Raw genomic sequence first — 17288 nt, forward strand, 5'->3', positions numbered from 1 at the left:
CTGTGTATAGTGTGTTATCACAGAAACTCTCTTCTCCTGTAACCCATATTCTTTTGAAATATAAAATGACTAACAATCAGGCTAGCTCCCAGGCTTATCGATTTTTTTTCCTCCTCAGATGTGATCTTTCATGTCCATTAAAGACTTGCTCCTGATGACACCCCAATGTTGTTTTTGGTAGTTGTCACAAAGAAGGGTACCTTTCCTGGAAGACTTTTACTGAAATGAAAATAATTTCAATAAATATAAATGTGCGTTCAGATGATATTGTTCAAAATAAAGAATTTGTGTGAGGGCTGAGTGTGTCCAAAATGGCAAAATAAGAACTCAGCCTTTGCTATTTTTAAATAACTCTCTTTCGTTTCAGGACAAAATCATGAGTGCTTGAATCAAGTAGCCTGAATGTTTGGCGCTGGTTGTGCTGTACCAAACAGTCACGCTCGCTTCTTGCACCCAACATGGAAGCACGTCGCATATAGCCGCCCCGCGCCCCGCCCCCCTCTCTACCAATATCCAACGGCATATCCAGGGTTAAATAGATCCCCCTCCGCCTCTTCTCTGATCACATGGTACAGAGTTGCAATTTTAGACGGTCAGCTGACTATGCAGTCATAGGACCGGATTGCTCAATCATCCCCTTAATATCAGCGGGTGCAAGGGTGCAGGCACAAGCGAAACCGGGTTTGCAAAGTAGCAAATCAGCCTCAGCACGTAACCGAGCATCTGCGATCCTGCACAGCCGCTGCAGTCATGGGGCTCCGCTCTTTGCTACTGCTGGCCTCTCTTGTAGCCGTTTGCTCTTCGCTGATCAGGTGAGGAGGGTCGGAGAAGGCTGAAGGAGGTGGCGGGTCGGGGCTGACAAGGATGTACACAGGGGCTTTGGGAGAAGATTGCAATACAAAAGCAACCGGCCGCATGCTCCTGAGAGTGGCCTTGTAGTGCTTTGTAAAGCAACGCTGATTCCCTTTCGGATTCTTCCAGTCATTTCGGAGGGCGTGCCTGGATGCAGCCGGCATCGCGATGCTCTTGTCAGTTCAGTTTGCCTGTTCCAGTGATGATGTTGTTTTCGCCATTGTTAATGAGCGTGACTGAGAGATCATGGAGGATTTGGGAAGAGCTTGGTGCTCTCATGTTAGTTCTCTGGGTCTATTTGTAAGAGAACAAAGATCCTTTCTGTTAAAAGAAATTGGGGTTAAGGATTAGATTGCAGTGACGTCGGGGATCCCCAAAACAGAGCTAGTTTTTCTCTTGATGTATATTATCAGCGTTGACCGTGCTTTCTCTTAGAAATTTGTACACGGGCCTCAAGAGATGAGTAGTACACTCCTTTTTAAACGTTACTGAGTTCAGTGGGACTTGCTTCCTCATAGGTGTTGTGGGATTGTTAGCCTAATTCTGACAGGTTAAGATAACATTCTCAGTATCTTTAATTTAGGAACAATGATTTAGTTATCAGTTTGATAGTCACAGATTCAGTTCTGAAAGATTTCCTCCCCCCCACCCCCCACCCCCAAAATTGGGCATTGCTTGGGGCCCTTGATGACCCTGGCTCTCCATATATCAGCACCTTGTCGAATTTCAGGGGTTTATTTTCTGAGACCTTCAAGACGGGGGGGGGGGGGGAGTGGAGAGCGAAAAATATAGATTTGGGTTGTCTTGCAGTTTGTAGAGTTGAAGTGGAGCAACAGGTTATTGCCACAGAAAAAGGCCCAAAGAATGTTAAGAGGGTTATTAAGAAATGTATGCTTTGGCGTGTAAAGATATGTATTGAGAAATCTGATTCCCCCCACCCCTATCCATTTTAAAATAGACATTTGTGTGGTGTAGAATGGCAAAGAGACATTTTTATTCATACCTTTTGAAAAACTGCAGGAGTAAAGTGGCAAACACTAGATGTACAAGAGTATTCACACTCAAACAACATGAGGTCTTTTCTTAAAAGATAAAAATCTTAAAGTGAAATTTGCTGGTATCCCCCCCCCCCTTTTTAATGTGCATGTACATTTGTGCATATGCTCTCATACACACCCCTGCACATAAGACACCACCTTTCGGAAGAGATGGTACTAGATAAAAAAGAAAAATTATCACACTTTCATAGTGAGCAAACAAGTTTCATTGTTGATGTACTGACATGCAGAAAATACCTCCTACACGATTGGCAATGCTGCATAAGTCCGACACCTTACTTGTTCTAAGTATCTAAAAACAGGAGGAACGGCCACACTTTTTAAAAAAGTAAAAAGCCCTTTACAAGAAACCATATCCCGAGGACCTCCACTCCCCCCCCCCCCCCAAAAGGCTACTAATTTTACCAAATGTATTTGAAAGGAGGCACATGGAGAGGCAAAACTGAGATATTCTATAGTTGGTTCTGTACTGGAATCCGCAAATGCAGTCACCCATGTAAATCATACATTTCTTTCTACCAACCAACAAGAAATGAGAAGACCCATCTACTCCCAAGACTTCCAGCGTTGCAGAAAACTCAGCATGGCATCTCTAGTCTTGTACTAGTTAAGAGAGTCTGTTTCAATCCCTGTCTTGGGCATAAGGAACTATCTCAGGAGTCAATTTCTCTCACTTTTTATGGGGCTTTCAAGACATTCATAAGCAGTGTGTGTGAGAGAGCTCCCTACTAGGTTTCTCATAGCCTCTTCATGAAGTGAGAAACTGACCCCTCTCAAAAATGCTTCACCATGAGGCAGAAATGGTGACCAGGATGGTGCCAGAATTCAGTAGGTGGCCAGCCAAAATATATGGGCTCCTGTTTTCCATAGGTACTGTGAACTAAAGAGGCCTTAAATTTGAAGTGATACTTGATTGCTAGCATCTCAGTATATGAAAGCTAGCAAGACCAGTTTGCCAAGGTTTTAGACTTGATTCTCTGCAACTACTAATGTGGGTTGAACTGCAGTTTTCATTAGAATTCTGCTGCTGTCTCTTTAATGTGAATGTCTCCTAGCCAAACTGTGAAATTAGCAGTTTTCTCTGAAACCCCTTTGACTTCCTGTGATGGGTTTTGATGGGTGCTGCAGCTCAAAAGCTTACCTAAGCAATCTCTTATACCCCATAGTGGTTCGCTACAGCTGATGTTGTTGCTGTGTTCAAATTCCTGTTTAACCATGAACTTGATGGGTAGCTTTGTTACCATTTTGTTTTTAAGACTGAACACTAGGGTCCCAAAGTGTTGTGAATGTTGCTACTGATTTAAAGGGCTTAAGTATAGAATGGGAATGGTAGCAGGTAGTGTTCTGGAAGTAGATGGCAGTTTTATACCTTGGATGTTCAGATTGTGCTTGTGATGGTTACTGTAAGACTGTTTTTCCTGTACTTCTTTTAAATGCAAGTCTAACTTTAAAGCATTTATATTTACAGATGAAAGGTGTCATTTAAAAGCATTGTAATTAAATGTTGGATAGTAAATTTCCAGCAGTTTGCCTTGCAGCAAGCATGACATTTTTTTAAAGGAACTTCTAAAACTTGATCCAGTAGGGAGGTTCCCATTAGATAGTGCCAAATTCCTCTCAGGAGTAAATTAACAAGGATCCCTCAACTGTTCAGCAGCCAAACCAGTAAACACCAATGAAGAATGTGATACCCACAGAACCTGTTGTGTATCTGCCCTTCAGAAGGAAAAGATTCTGCCTTTGCTGCAAAGGGAAGTGTCTCACTGGACTGCTTTGGTGTTTAACCTTTGACACTTGCTAGTCCTAAATTAAAAATAAAACACTTTCCTTAGCAGCACTGCCTAGCTCCAGTAGTGGGGGGGGGGAGGAGATGTCAGAAGGGCTACCTACTCCAGCTAACGCAATGTGTGTCTTTTAAAATCAGAATCCCATTGAAGAAGTTCCCTTCCATGCGCAGCATCTATACTGAATATGGGAACAATATCCAAGACCTGATTGAGATGGGGGAGGTGCTAAAGTACAAATATGGGGCTCCAGGTGCAGATACTCCTACCCCAGAAGCTTTGAAGAACTACATGGATGTAAGTATAACAGGTGATCTTTCCTTCTTTAAGGGTTGTGTAAAGAAACACTTTTGCCTTTTCTAATAATCAAGTTCTTGCATTGTGGCAGAGCCCTATTTACTCCATGTTCCTACAGTAAACCAGGAAAGTAGGAAAAAGGTTTGTTTATGTTTTGTACTCAGAGCTTTCAAACAGCACACCTTTTATATATATATGTAGTCATTTCAGTGATGGAATGGCTTGTTCTTAGCTTTATTCTTTTGGCAAGCAATTTTATTTTGCTATTATCCCATCCACACCCAGTGAAGTGCTTCGCTCCTTGGGATGTGGCCTGCTTTTGGAGAAATCCATGTGCGTATGGGATGGGATCTGAGATAGGCTAACTTTGATGGTGGTGATTGCTTCATGCAGTTGGAGCTACTGAAATAAATGGCGATGTGTAGGAGGAGAATGAAGAAATCAGTGACACTAAGGATGAGTCCATTGTTTCCAAGGTTTTGACTTCTGAAATCTTACCCATCCTGTTCAAAGATGTTTATGCTGGAGAAGGAGCAACGGCTGTAAACAGGTTATTACTGAATGTAATTATCAGATAACCATGAAGAAGTGGACTGGAATATAAGGCTGGAAGCTGCAAATCTGGGATTGTTGGCTCTTCTACTGGTTTACTTGAATCTGTCTTGGAAAGCCCCTCCTCTTCTTTCTGAGCACTCCACTCAGCAAAGTCTGGAGCCTTCTCCAGGCTGAGAAGCCTTTTTCCAGTTTCAGGGGCTTTTTCTTCACTTATGTTGGAGGACGAGGCTACAGGAAGGTCTAAAACTTGGTTAACCAGAGTAGTAAGGTACATACCTGTCTTATGTATTTAATTTATTTATTCAAAACATTTATTAGTCTTTCTTCCTTATGGGGCTCAAGGCAGCTTACAACATAGATCAAATATATTAAAAACATAGATCAAATATATTAAAAACATAGAAGCCAAAATTTAAAATTGAATTCAGAACTTAACCAAATTTGGTCCTAAATAAATTGACTTCAACTGCCTCCGAAAGGTTCACATTGAGGGAAGCATCAGTGGCTTTTATTGGAAAATGGGAGGTCCCGCAGCCTCTGCAGACTGTCTTTCCTCTTTGACTATTCCTCAGAAGGCTGAAGAGTAATGTTTGCTGGTAAGGTAATAGATGAATGAGAGAAAGACATTTGAGATTAGTGAAGGAATAACTTATATTGGGATCAGCTAATGCTCAGCTGCAGTACACAAGCTTTTGAGTTGCACAACTGTTCTCCATCTGGATGTTCAAAGAGAAAAGGTTTCAAAGGGAAAAAATAGAAGATGTGGTTGATCCTGAGCATGACGTCAAAACCACCTTATATCTGTATTTGTGAATTTTCATAATTAGGTTAAGAGCAGGCCATATGCTATTCTTCAGTCAATTATATCACACTAAATTCTTCTGAGACAGGGCACTAGTAGGGCTAATTGCCTTCAAAAACATACAGATCATTCACAAGCCATATTTGTCCGGGCTAGGGCTAATCAGAACTTGCAAGGAAATACAGTGAGTAATGCCAGAACTGTAGGAGGTGAACTGTTGAACATTTAAGCCAATGTTCTAGGATAAGCACAATTTATGCATATACTTTTACTGGAAGAAAGTTGATTTTGAACTGATATCCAGGACACTTCAGAAGTTTAGATTTTCAGCTCTTGAGCTCCGAATGTACAACAGCAATATTTAGGGCATTTTGTGAATCATTGAGAGATTTTTTGTATGCACTAATGTGGAAATGCTGAATCTCAGTTAAAAAAAAAATGAAATCCCCCCCCCCCCCCCAAAAAAAATAACATATGTCTTGGTAAAAAGTTCTTTGTAATATTCCAGTACTCAGAGGTACTTCTGTAAATAGCCGTCAATGCTGGATTTTGTGTTTATCCCATTATTTTACGACACATTCTTTGACAGATTGAGCTGGTTGCTCAAATGGTAGATTGTTCCCTATTTCTTGCAGCTGTCAGGATGAAGGAAAGCTTGATCATGGGGTCAGAAATAAGCACAGAATTATTTTTTATTACTCTTTAATTACTCCATTGAAAACATAAAAGTATACTAAAAAGATTGCATTTTTGTTTAATTCTTCAGTGGCATTCTTATGGGTGAAGCATAGATTCTGTTCTGGTTGCTGAGAGTATTGGAGCTAGTAGTTTGTTGGGTAAGGAGAACGCTAGGCAAGCTTTTGATTCCTTGACTCTCATTGTATGATGTATATAGGACCTCTGTAAAATATTTTGTCTTGTCTTTTCTCCAAGAAGCTCAGGGCAGTGTGTATAAATCTCCTGTCCTCCATTTTTTCCTTGTAAAAACCCTGTGCAGTAGATTTGGTTGAGCTCTCCCTGTTCCTAATCTGAAACTTTAAGCACTATACCGTGCAGCAGCCACACCTTGAAGGGCTGAAAAGAGAATTTACAAGCTAATAACAGTATTTTGTCATGGCTGTCAATATTTTGCATTAGGCAAAGACTAGCAACTTCCAGTCATGCTAGCTATTTCACGTAATGAGGTCTCTGTGCTTTTTGTTTCTATACATTGTTTTGAATCTGGAAACCTGGAGTCTGATAGTTACAGCTGGGAGGATCTTTATGTTCAAGCAATTCCAGTGAAGTCAGAGGATTTATTTTGAGGAAATAAGGTTAGGATTCGGCTGTTTGCATTCTTATATTCTGGCTCTTATTTAAAAAAACAAATTTGCAAGTCTCATGTGAGCTGAGAAAATATGCTAATTGCTGAAATGAACCAGAGGGTTGGGTGTCTGTGCTCCTGAACAATTTCCTCTCCCTGTTGACTTAATTAATGTCTCCCTCCCTTATTGTTATCTTTTCTTCTCTTATTCTTTGCCTCCCTTCATCCCAAATTTGGGTTGTGGCAGGACACAACTTTTCCTAATTATGAAAAATCTAAATCTTACATTTCAAGGGACCCTTATAATGTTACCTTTGTGGTATAGAAGCAACTGCAAAGTGAGTCTTTCCTCCCCCTCCTCCTGTGGGTAACACAGAAAGAACCAGGAGAGGAGCTCACACTGTAGTCTCTGTACAGAAATTGGGACAGTGTTGATACAGAAAAGAGCTGTATTTTAAACTCTTGGTCCAAGACTTTCCATGTTACTGAGTTGGTAAGGACACTCACTCCATTAGCTCCCACATCACAAGGGTGATGAGAGAAGGGGCCTTGTATGATTAACTAACTAAATGTGTAATGTTGATTGATCTGCAGGTTTTTGATAATAAAAAAATGAATTTCATGGTACAGAACTTTTCGTTTGTACCAGATGCACAGAGGCTGCCTATATCATCACTCTTCCTAAAAGTGTATAGATCCTGTACCAGTCATGAGAGCAGCCAAACAAGGCAACCCGCAGACAATTTAGGGGTCTGTATACATAAGTGATCCCCAAAGTTTGCAAATAAATATTTTTTTAAAGATGCCTGATGAAGACTGAGCATGCCTAGGGGCACAGAATGTGAGATGTAACTTGACAGTCAGTAGGGAAGTGGGGAAATCAAGCTTCTGAGGACTTACATAATCCTGAAGTGGGGGAGATCTGGGGAGATGAAGAGAAAAATTCTGCGTTCTTCCCATACTTACCATGATTTCTTGAGGGCCCCAAACTTATACATACATAATTTTGATCTTTTAAAATAAATCACACTGAAGAGTCAATGAAGAAAAAGACCTCATGTATTAAAGATAGCAGCAACTGTCTGAGACGTCTAACATGCAGTAGTAAATAGATGGTTCATGATTGTGCTCTGCATTCCTGCTAGAGAATCAGCCTCATGATTCTGAAGTGGGAATTGGCATCTGTGATCTTTTTAGGCCAAGGAGCCCAAATGAAGTGTTGCTATTTTCTGCAAAGGGAATAGTGAAAATACAGAAAGTATCTAGGTCAGTTTTTGCCTGGTTTTTGAACTTGGAAGGGAAACATGCCCTCAACCATTTGGTGAGTGAGCAAAGACACAGAGATATAACTGTGCATGAGAACACAATCTACAGTTTCAGAATCAGGGCTAGCGCATCCAGGTTGGTGAAGTAGGTGGCCACCTATAGCACTATCTGGTGGAAGGTGTGACTCCTGCATGCCTACTTTGCCCAGCTGGCAAAAGGGGTAACCACAGCAGCTGCCCAGGCTGACTTGGACACGCTGGCCCTGCCCAAGACGGCCATTTAAAGGCAGCACCGGGAGTCCGTCTGCCTGTATCTTTGTGCCATTGGGCCATGCGGGCACCAGCCGTTCCTTCCTGCCGCTGCCTCCTTCTCCCTCCCATCCTGCTGCATTGATGCCCTTCAGCTTTTCCTCCCTCTCTGCAGAGCATCATCAATGAAGCTTAGCTTCTCCCTGTCCCGCAGCATCTGAGGTAACCACCACTGCCATGTACGGTTGTTTGGGAGAGATCTTGGTTCCTGCCTGTGCCGCTGGCTTTGCCTTGTCCCTCTCCAGTGGGGGAGCCCTGTTTGGTGGCAGCCACTCTGCTGGTGGGAAATGGTCCCAGGAGGAGGCCCTGCGGTGGCAGTGCCTCAGACTCTGCCAGCCAGCACCATTATAACCAGGTTGTCAATAAGGATGGTGACATTCTCGGCAGGGCAGTAGGTGCACTCTGCTCCTCCATGCAGCCCCCAGCAGGTGCAGCAGCTGTCCCTGAGCCGAGCCAGCATGCAGGAGCCACAGCAGCCACCTGTCCTTTCCTGATGGGGGCAGCGCAGCACCAGGTGTGTACCTCCTCCCAGCGCCTTGAGGGCAGGGATGCCCTTGGCTTGGGCCCGCTGCCATGGCACTCTCCCTTGCCGCCTCCAGCCCCTCTGGCGAACTCTGGGGACTAAGGTAAGTACCTGCACAGGGGCAGGTCAGGAAGCAGGGCCGGCTTGCCCACTAGGCAAACTAGGCAGTTGGCTAGGACGCCGGGAGGGTGGGGGTGCCAAATTGGGCTCCCCCCTCCCGGTGCCCCATGCAAGCGCCTAGTTTGCTTGCCTTCTTTGCCACCGTGTGTGCCCACCACCCCTCCTTTCCCTTCCCCCACCACGCTCCTTCCCACCCCCCTCCCTGCCACGCTGAGGCGCAGCACCCACCCCATTCTCTCTTTCCCATCGCTGACTGCCCACATGAACACTGCCCTGGGGCCCCACAGAGATCCATCCCACCCCGGGCTGGCAGGGTTCCGGCGCAGCGATGGGATGGGACAGGAAGGGAAGGGGGGAGGAGGAGGACGGGGGTGCCTTGGCTTGGCGCGGCACCCAGGGGGGTGGGATGGAGCACGGTGCTGTGTTGCAGCACCACGGAGGGCGGCGGGGGGCCCTGTGACCTAGGACACCAAAAACCTTGGTGCTGGACCTGTTCAGAATGTAAGGTCTTAGGAAGTATACAGTGGAGGAGAGGATGTGAAGGAAGCAGACTGGGGTTCTAGAAGATCATCACCATAGTTTTAGTGTATGTCAGGGGTGGCCAACGGTAGCTCTTCAGATGTTTTTTGCCTACAACTCTCTTCAGCCCCAGCCAGCATGGCCAATGGCTGGGGCTGGTGGGAGTTTTAGGCAAAAAACACCTGGAGAGCTACCGTTGGCCACCCCTGGTATATGTGGCAACTTTTTGCATTGTTTTTACTGGATTCATAAATATTTTGCAATCTTTATTGAACCTTAATAAGAAAGGTGGATGATAAACTTTAGCTTAAAAAATTGTGCCTGCTGTATGGGCTAAGCTAAGATGTCAGTTACAAAATTCCATTATGTTTTGATTATGGATTAGGGATGCTACAGTTAGAATTCTTCTGAAGACCATTTATTTGGCTGAGGCATGTAGTAGGGTACTCACAGTACTTTTAGAAAAAAAATTTTTTAGAAATGCTAAGCCCCAGCTTATGACACTGGATGAAAATCCAGACTCAAAATGGGCATCCAAATGAAACACTTGTATTTGGAGAGAACTGGGGATAAGAAAAGGAGACTAGGGATGTGCATTTGGCATAAATCTAGCCAGAAGAATACCCTCCAAAATAACTTACTGGCAATTTTCAGGTATTTTAAAGCTGGTTATGGAATGGGGTTGGATAGCCAAACTTAAAGGGTTTGCAGTCACTTTAAATGCCTTCTCCATGCATGACTCCATGGTGAGTTCACCCATAAGATGTTTAAATGGTTCACAGTCCTTTAAATGACTTCTGGGTGAACTTGCTGCTTGGAGAAGGCATGTAAAGGGGCTGCAAGCTCTTTAAATGCCTTTGGATTTCAGCTGTGCCTTGCAAAAGGCATTTAAAGTTTCCAGTGGAGGATGGGGGGCACCTACTTCTGGTTCAGTCTTTTTAAACTGGGAGGGGGGGTCTGAGGAGAAGCACCAGCAGCTCTGCTGCAAATTTGATACCTCTACCTCAAAAAATAGCCCAGCTGAGCTCCAGATTAATTTTGCATTACAGCCTATGGGAACTGTTGACTGTAAGGGTCCTCATAGGGTGTAATGGAGCTGAAAAAATGTGGCCTTCCCAAATATTTACTGAATCTGAATAACATACTGGTATTGGGATTCAGGAATATTGGGAAGTATCTATATTTTTCAGTTTTAGTATACCGGAACCTGAAAAATACTTTTTTCCTTCACATCGCTAGAGGAGACTAGCCAGTGGGGCTGCTGGAATCTCAGTACAGTAACACTATCTGTCCATTGGAGATGCCCACCTGTACTTGCTGTGCTCTGAATTTTTAAATCTTTTTCTTGGGAAAACGAACATCGTGGCTTCTCTTTTCTCTTACCTCAGGCTGCTGTCAGCTGCCCAATTTTCTTCTCCTGTGATTTGTCACCTCTTTGCCAATCCCAAAGAAGTTCTACAAGTGTTTAATCAAGAACCTTTGATGATGAAATGTAAAGGTTGCACAATGCAGTACAACCCCAAAATGTCTTTCTTTTTGCAAAGAGCTGCTCATTGGTTCTTTTCTTTCCATGTCTGGAGTTAGTTCCAAATTGTTTATACTTGCAGTGAATTTCAAACTGTTCACAAAAACTCATAACTGACCATGGTTTGTCTTACTTTTCCAACACAGAATTTCAGGTACAGCAAATATTTCCTAAATGGCTGTCAAAATCCAGTACATTTTTCCCTTCCTTGTTTTCTGCTCAATGAGATAGGTTAGGCGGAGAAACTGACTGGCTCAAGGTGTTCAAGTAAGGATCACGATGGGGGGCATTCGAAGCTGGTCTTCCATGCCTGTTCCAGCACCCTGCCCACTAGAGCACACAAGCTCTTTTTAGAGGAATCAATGTGGAATTTTGCCTTGGTTAGGGATGGGCAAACGGGTAGACAATGCAATATAAAATATTGTTTCTGGCATTATGTGATCCATCGCAGTAGCACAAGTTTTGGAAGATAAAGACCTCTGTTACTTTGCATTCAGTGATTATTCATAAGCATGCCTTCTTATGGGGAAAGGAGAACTATATTAAGGTCAGGCATAAAACTGGCTTGGCAGGCTTTATATTTTATATTTATTTATTTATTTTATTAGATTTGTATCCCGCTCTCCCCGCCAAAGCAGGCTCAGGGAAGCTCACAACAATTTAAAACATAGAACCATTATAAAAACACTGAAACATTAAACTATAACAGGTGCTATATAACAACTATATATCAAAATACTAGGCAAGTTCTTTTAACTTCTTCACCATCGCAACTACATTCTGGAGGTCCAGATGATGTTAAAGTGCAGGTGCATGCTGCAGGTTAAAATGCAGGTGCATGCTTGAAAACACATATATAAAACACATTGTGTGTTCCTCTGCTGAAATTTAGTACTGGCCTCCTCCTTGTGTTTGAAACAATCAGATTATCCTGACCATCTTTATTCTTTATCCACTAAAGTCTAGAGGAGCCAGTCCTTCTGAGAATGGGCACTTCTCCTCCTTGGTTGCCATTGAGCAAACTGATGATTTCAGTATCTTTTACGGCATTCCATGCCTCAGCGCTATGACATGTAACTGTTCATGTAACCAGATCACTGAAGCTGTTGGGTATTCAAGAAAAGAGTGCAAAAGAAGGGTGCAGACAATGTGGTTCTGAGCTTCTCTCTGCTCACAAAAAAATCCATGGAATAGTGCCCTCTTCATCTAGTTTTTGTCCCTGGCTTACTGTAAAGCATTTTTGTGCGTCTGTTCAAATACCTTAGACTGTGGTTGTGTAACACCGCTTCTGTAAATACCCTTCCATTTCCCATGATAGTTTGACTCTTTTTTTCCTAATATCTTTCTTCTTCAGAGAATTAGTGCATCCTATGGGAACAAGTTCCTGTCTTTCTGTGAGGAGCATTCATCTTCCCATTCTTCCACTGTTCTACATTACATTTGGCTTTAGTGGTGCAAAGTTGTCTAACAGGTTTTTTTCCCCTCCTGTTCCATGAACATATTAGGCAACTGCTGCTGTCTGGTCTGTCCCAGGACTAGATTTCTGAATAATTTTAACTGGATCTTCTTTCTTCCTCCTCCTCCAGTTTGTCAGTATGCTGTGAAGTTTAATTCTTTTCTCCTCCCCAACATCCCAGATTACTGTAGATAGCAAGTGTGCACAGGCCTTCTTATATATCTCATGTCTGAGGGGGTACAACATAACGTTTTTGAGGTGTGCAGGAATATCACTGCTTAAGTGGGCTAAGATACCTTCTGCTTTGAAACAGCAGTAATGCATCCCTAATTCCTTAATACCAGATTCCTGAATTTGTACAATGCTGTTCTAGGCAGTTTCCTAAAAATGGAAAAGCCTGGTTAATATTAACCTTCTGATATTCACACTATCATCTTTGCTTTGTCATTCAGGATTAAGGTGTAGAGCTGGGATGTCAGGTCAACAGTGATGCTTGTGAGATTTTTCTGTATCTGCCAGCTTTGTGCAGGCTGTCCTGGGGAATCTCAGTGTGTCCCTTCCTTCCTTCAACTAATGTCACTGTCCATGCAGTGGAAGAGAGGATGGATCAGTACTGCACAGGGCCTTTCCCTTCTGTTAGTAATGTGGTCCTAGTTTTGCAAGTAACATTTATTTCTCTTGTTTGACATTTTGCCTCTTCAGCTCTTCTTGGAATATACCACTTCAGAGTCACTGTCCTAAAAACACAATTCAGAAAAAAACCACATCCCTTCATTTAAAAAAAAAATGTCAGCAAGGGGATTATTTGCATAGGTTAGTATTATTGGGTTAAGTGTAAAAAAATGTATTTACCTTGGAAGCACAGGAGCTTTTTTCTCCCCCTGCAGTATCCCTGATTCTCCAGGTTTCCCAGTTAAGGGAAATTCTGTTCAAACAAATACAAAAATGATATGACTTCACTGGTAACAAGAAAAAGAATTTATACTTACAAAAACAGGAGCACATCTTACATGAATATGTCATGTAGGTACATTTAATTTATTGTGGACAGATTAACTTTAGAAAGGTTAAGTTGCTACAGCTCCAGGCCTAGGTAAGAGAGAGAAGGCGCTATATAAGATAAAACACAGAAGCCACAGCCAAAGAGGCTCAACAGCTGACCAATAAGAGGGTGGAACCAATTGCCAAGTGTACCTGAGTGAGAGAATTCTCTTAATCTTACCTTCCCAGATCCTCTTGCATGCAGAGTTGCAATATCCTATATCCGTTCTTAACATTGCTTACAAAGGTTCTCAAATTTCAGTTTATCTCATAGTTTTTCACATCTGTCTCTTGAAAGAGGCTTGTTCTGGATGTTGGCCACCATCTCTTCTGTTGAGCTGTATTCCATCTCTATTATGCCCCTCTCTGTTAGGTCACACACTAAGTGAAACTTTATACCAATGTGCTTAGTATATGCAGCCGGGGTCATTTCGTAGAAAAAGAGGTGCCAGAGCTCATTAGCACAACTCATATGCAGATGCCACACACCCCTGACATCACTGGAAGGTGTACTAAATTGTATCAGCTCAGCATCTACCTTAAAATGCTTCTTGAATTATAATTGTCATAATAAAACCTTACTTCCATCATAATAATAATAATAATAATAAATTTTATTTTTATATCCCGCCCTCCCCCACCAAAAGGCGGGCTCAGGGCGGCTCACAGACATGACTACGTCATGATTCAATTAAAAGCAGATAAACATTATAAGTACAATACAATTACATATATAGATTAAAATACATAAAGATAGGTGCTATAATTTCTGGTGTCACAATTACATATTAACAGCTTCAGTTACAACATAAGATGGCTAGAGTAGAATGATTTTATCAAGTTAGTCTGGTCCTAATTCAAATGCGAGTTGGAAAAGAGAGGTTTTGCAAGCCCTGCGGAACTGGTTCAGGTCCCGCAGGGCTCGCACCCCCTCTGGGAGTTGATTCCACCAGCGCGGGGCCACTAATGAGAAGGCTTGCTCCCGAGTTATCTTCATTCTAGCCTCTCTTGGCCCAGGGATTTGTAGGAGGTTTTGGGAGCTAGATCTTAACGCTCTCCTGGGGATATATGGGGAGAGGCGGTCCCTGAGGTAGGCAGGTCCTCGGCCATATAGGGCTTTAAAGGTAATAACCAGCACCTTATACCGAACGCGGTAGACGACCGGTAGCCAATGCAGATCCCGCAGCACCGGCCGCACATGTTCCCACCTAGGTAGTCCCATCAACAGCCTGGCCGCTGCGTTCTGCACTACCTGAAGTCTTCGCGTTCGGCACAAGGGCAGCCCCATCATACTTTTTACTTTCTCCTATGTGGCCACAGTGGCATGATGTCTGCTTTATATGTTTTGGTTATTTCTCCATTTTTTGTGGGGGGAAATATTAGAAAGTTTGTCAAACCTTAGAGTTCAGCAAAATTCTCACAGGGGGGTTGAACAATGGAGCCCAAAAGCAATTATTTGGGAGGAGGGAGAAGAAAGAAAGAGCACAATAAAATTTAGCGTTTCTGGAGCTCTGCTCCTGTGAGCTCCTGCCCAAAATGAGGTCTGCATGCAGCCATTTTTTTCTGATTTAGAAATTTTAATGCAACTCTGCTTGTTTTCTATAAGTTTAATTGGCTTTTGCTCGTCAGCTCCAAAGTCCTTTATTAATGGTCTAGCCACAGCAGAGTTCTCTACATGCTATATATTCAGACTCTGTGAAAGACAAACATAGTATAGTTTGCTTTCAACTGGCTCAGGAGATTGGTCCTCCTCCATATGGGAACTTGGGGATTTATAATATTCCAGTACTAAACTGTCTATACTGTTTCCTGCCTAGTTTGCATCCATGTAACCAACTAATTTTGGATTACTGGTGGATAACAATTTTACTTTCAGGTCTAAAGTTCCTTTTAGATATCTAGCCACCCTTTTTTACTGCAACCCACTCTTTCCTGCTAGCTGCACTTGTCTTTCTACTAAGGATCCCAACACTGGTTGCAATACTGGGTCTGCTAGTGGTGCTTAGGTACAGAAGTTTTCCTATGGTGCTTCTGTAATGATTATCTTTAGGTAAAGGCTCACTTATTTCAGTATTCACAAGAAAGTCAGTTTCTGTAGGTGTTGCCACTGTGTTAACATTTTCTAGACCTAACATCTGTAAGAGTTCAATTATTTTCTGTCTCTGGTTTAGAAAAAATGAACCATCTTCCCCCCTTTAGTTTGTATGCCTAGGTAGTAAGACACATTTCCTAGCTCCTTGATTTCTTCTTCTCTCTTTAGTCATTTGCCTGTCATAACCCAGAAATTCTGGGCCAGAATCAAGTTTCATCAAAGTCCTGATCATATTTTTGTGAGAAGCCTTTAACAACTAATCTTGCTTTGCAGCGTTCCACGTTTCTATCTGCAATTTGTTTGACCTTAAACACCAACTTGCATCCAATAAGATTCTTTCTTGCTGGTAGCTTCATCAAAGCCCACGTTTTATTTTTGTGTAGAGAATCAATCTCCTCTTGTGCCGCCTTCTTCCACCTACTGGCTTCGGTTGCTGGCATCTGTTCTGCTTCCTTTCAGGTAGAAGGTTCAGATGGTAACATCAACTTTGTGAGGTAGGACAGGTGTAAGGCTGGTATGCTTTTGTTTGGTCGCAGTGAGCATCAGAAGTGTAGCCCTGGATTTTCATCTGCTGTTACATAGCCATTCAGGCCACCTGTCCTCATTCTCACTTGCTTCCCCTTCCTGTGTTGTACTGCCCTGAATCTCTGGCATGATTGCTTTGGAATCTGCTTTCTCAGGTTGATATTTCATCACTGTGCACTGGTTCAAGGTCCAAGAGCCAGTATTGGTCATCTGCCTTTTCTAAGTAACAGGATAACAGTTCCTTCTCTACTAGTTCTGCTTTCATCAAAGTGAATCACATGCCTGACACGGATTTCACCTGTTTCTAGGTACAGCACTCTGTACCCCTTACATCCCAAATCATATCCTAAGGAAACACTTTCTCTAGTTCTGGGATCTAGTTTTTATCCTTTCACCCTAAGTTGAAGCATGAAGGCCTTGCTGCCAGATACTCCAATGTGTCTCATGTCTGGTACCTTGCCATGCCATATTTGATAAGGTGTACATGTACTTTCTTTTGTGGGCAGTTCTGGAGATAGTTTGCAGTCAGGATTGCTTCCTCCCACTGTTTATTGGGTAGGCTACATCCATGAGCATGCATTTGCTCACCTCCAGTAAAGATCTCCATTTCCTTCCAGCAGTACCATTCTCAGGTGAAACGCTTGCTGACTCTCTGTGCAGAATATCTTCCTCTACCAAGAAGGTTTGTGTGGAATGTGATCTAAAACCCACCACTAGTGGATAATGTTTGAAACCATAGCGATGTATCTCTTGAGGAATTTGTAAACTTTTTCCTCAACAGATATGCAACTGAGTACCTTGAGAAATCATCCAGAAAGATATCTATTTCCACCATTTGATGTTTCATGTACTGGTCCACTCCAAGGACATCACTATGAATTAATTCTAATTGCTTGATTTTACATTTCTCAGTTTTGGGTGGAAATGAGGGTCTAACTCAGAGCCAGTGCATGGGAGTAGGCAGGGTTGGCAGCTGCCTAGAGCACTACCCTGCCTTGGGGGTGCCACTAGGCGCCCCATTGCTCCCCCTTGCCCCTGCAGAGCACTGCTCCGAGCCTGCCTCTGAGCCTTGCCCCTGCCGTTGTGGGAAAGCGCCACTCGGCCGCTTTCAACCTGAAAGCAGCTGGGCACTGTTGAAACAGTGCGCTCTTCAGAGGCTTCCTTGGAAAGGGAAAGCGGCAGCGTGGCAGCACTCCTGTGCTCCGCCCGTCACCCCTCTTCCTGCCCTGTGTGATTCGCATGCTTTGCGCGTGAGAGGATTT

At 43.0% G+C, this 17288-nt stretch overlaps 1 protein-coding gene across 1 annotated transcript in view; it reads left to right on the forward strand.

The window, feature by feature from the left end:
- Positions 1-618: 618 nt before the first annotated feature.
- Positions 619-17288, forward strand: part of CTSD (cathepsin D) — a 50164-nt gene continuing 33494 nt past the window's right edge. The window contains exons 1-2 of the mRNA XM_060261320.1: positions 619-812; positions 3835-3991. Of these exons, the coding sequence (XP_060117303.1) occupies positions 751-812; positions 3835-3991 (219 nt within the window). The 5' untranslated portion in view covers positions 619-750. The remainder of the gene's footprint in view (positions 813-3834; positions 3992-17288) is intronic.

The sequence above is a fragment of the Heteronotia binoei genome, chromosome 21 (genome assembly GCF_032191835.1).
Source record: "Heteronotia binoei isolate CCM8104 ecotype False Entrance Well chromosome 21, APGP_CSIRO_Hbin_v1, whole genome shotgun sequence".
NCBI classification, from domain to species: Eukaryota; Metazoa; Chordata; class Lepidosauria; order Squamata; family Gekkonidae; genus Heteronotia; species Heteronotia binoei.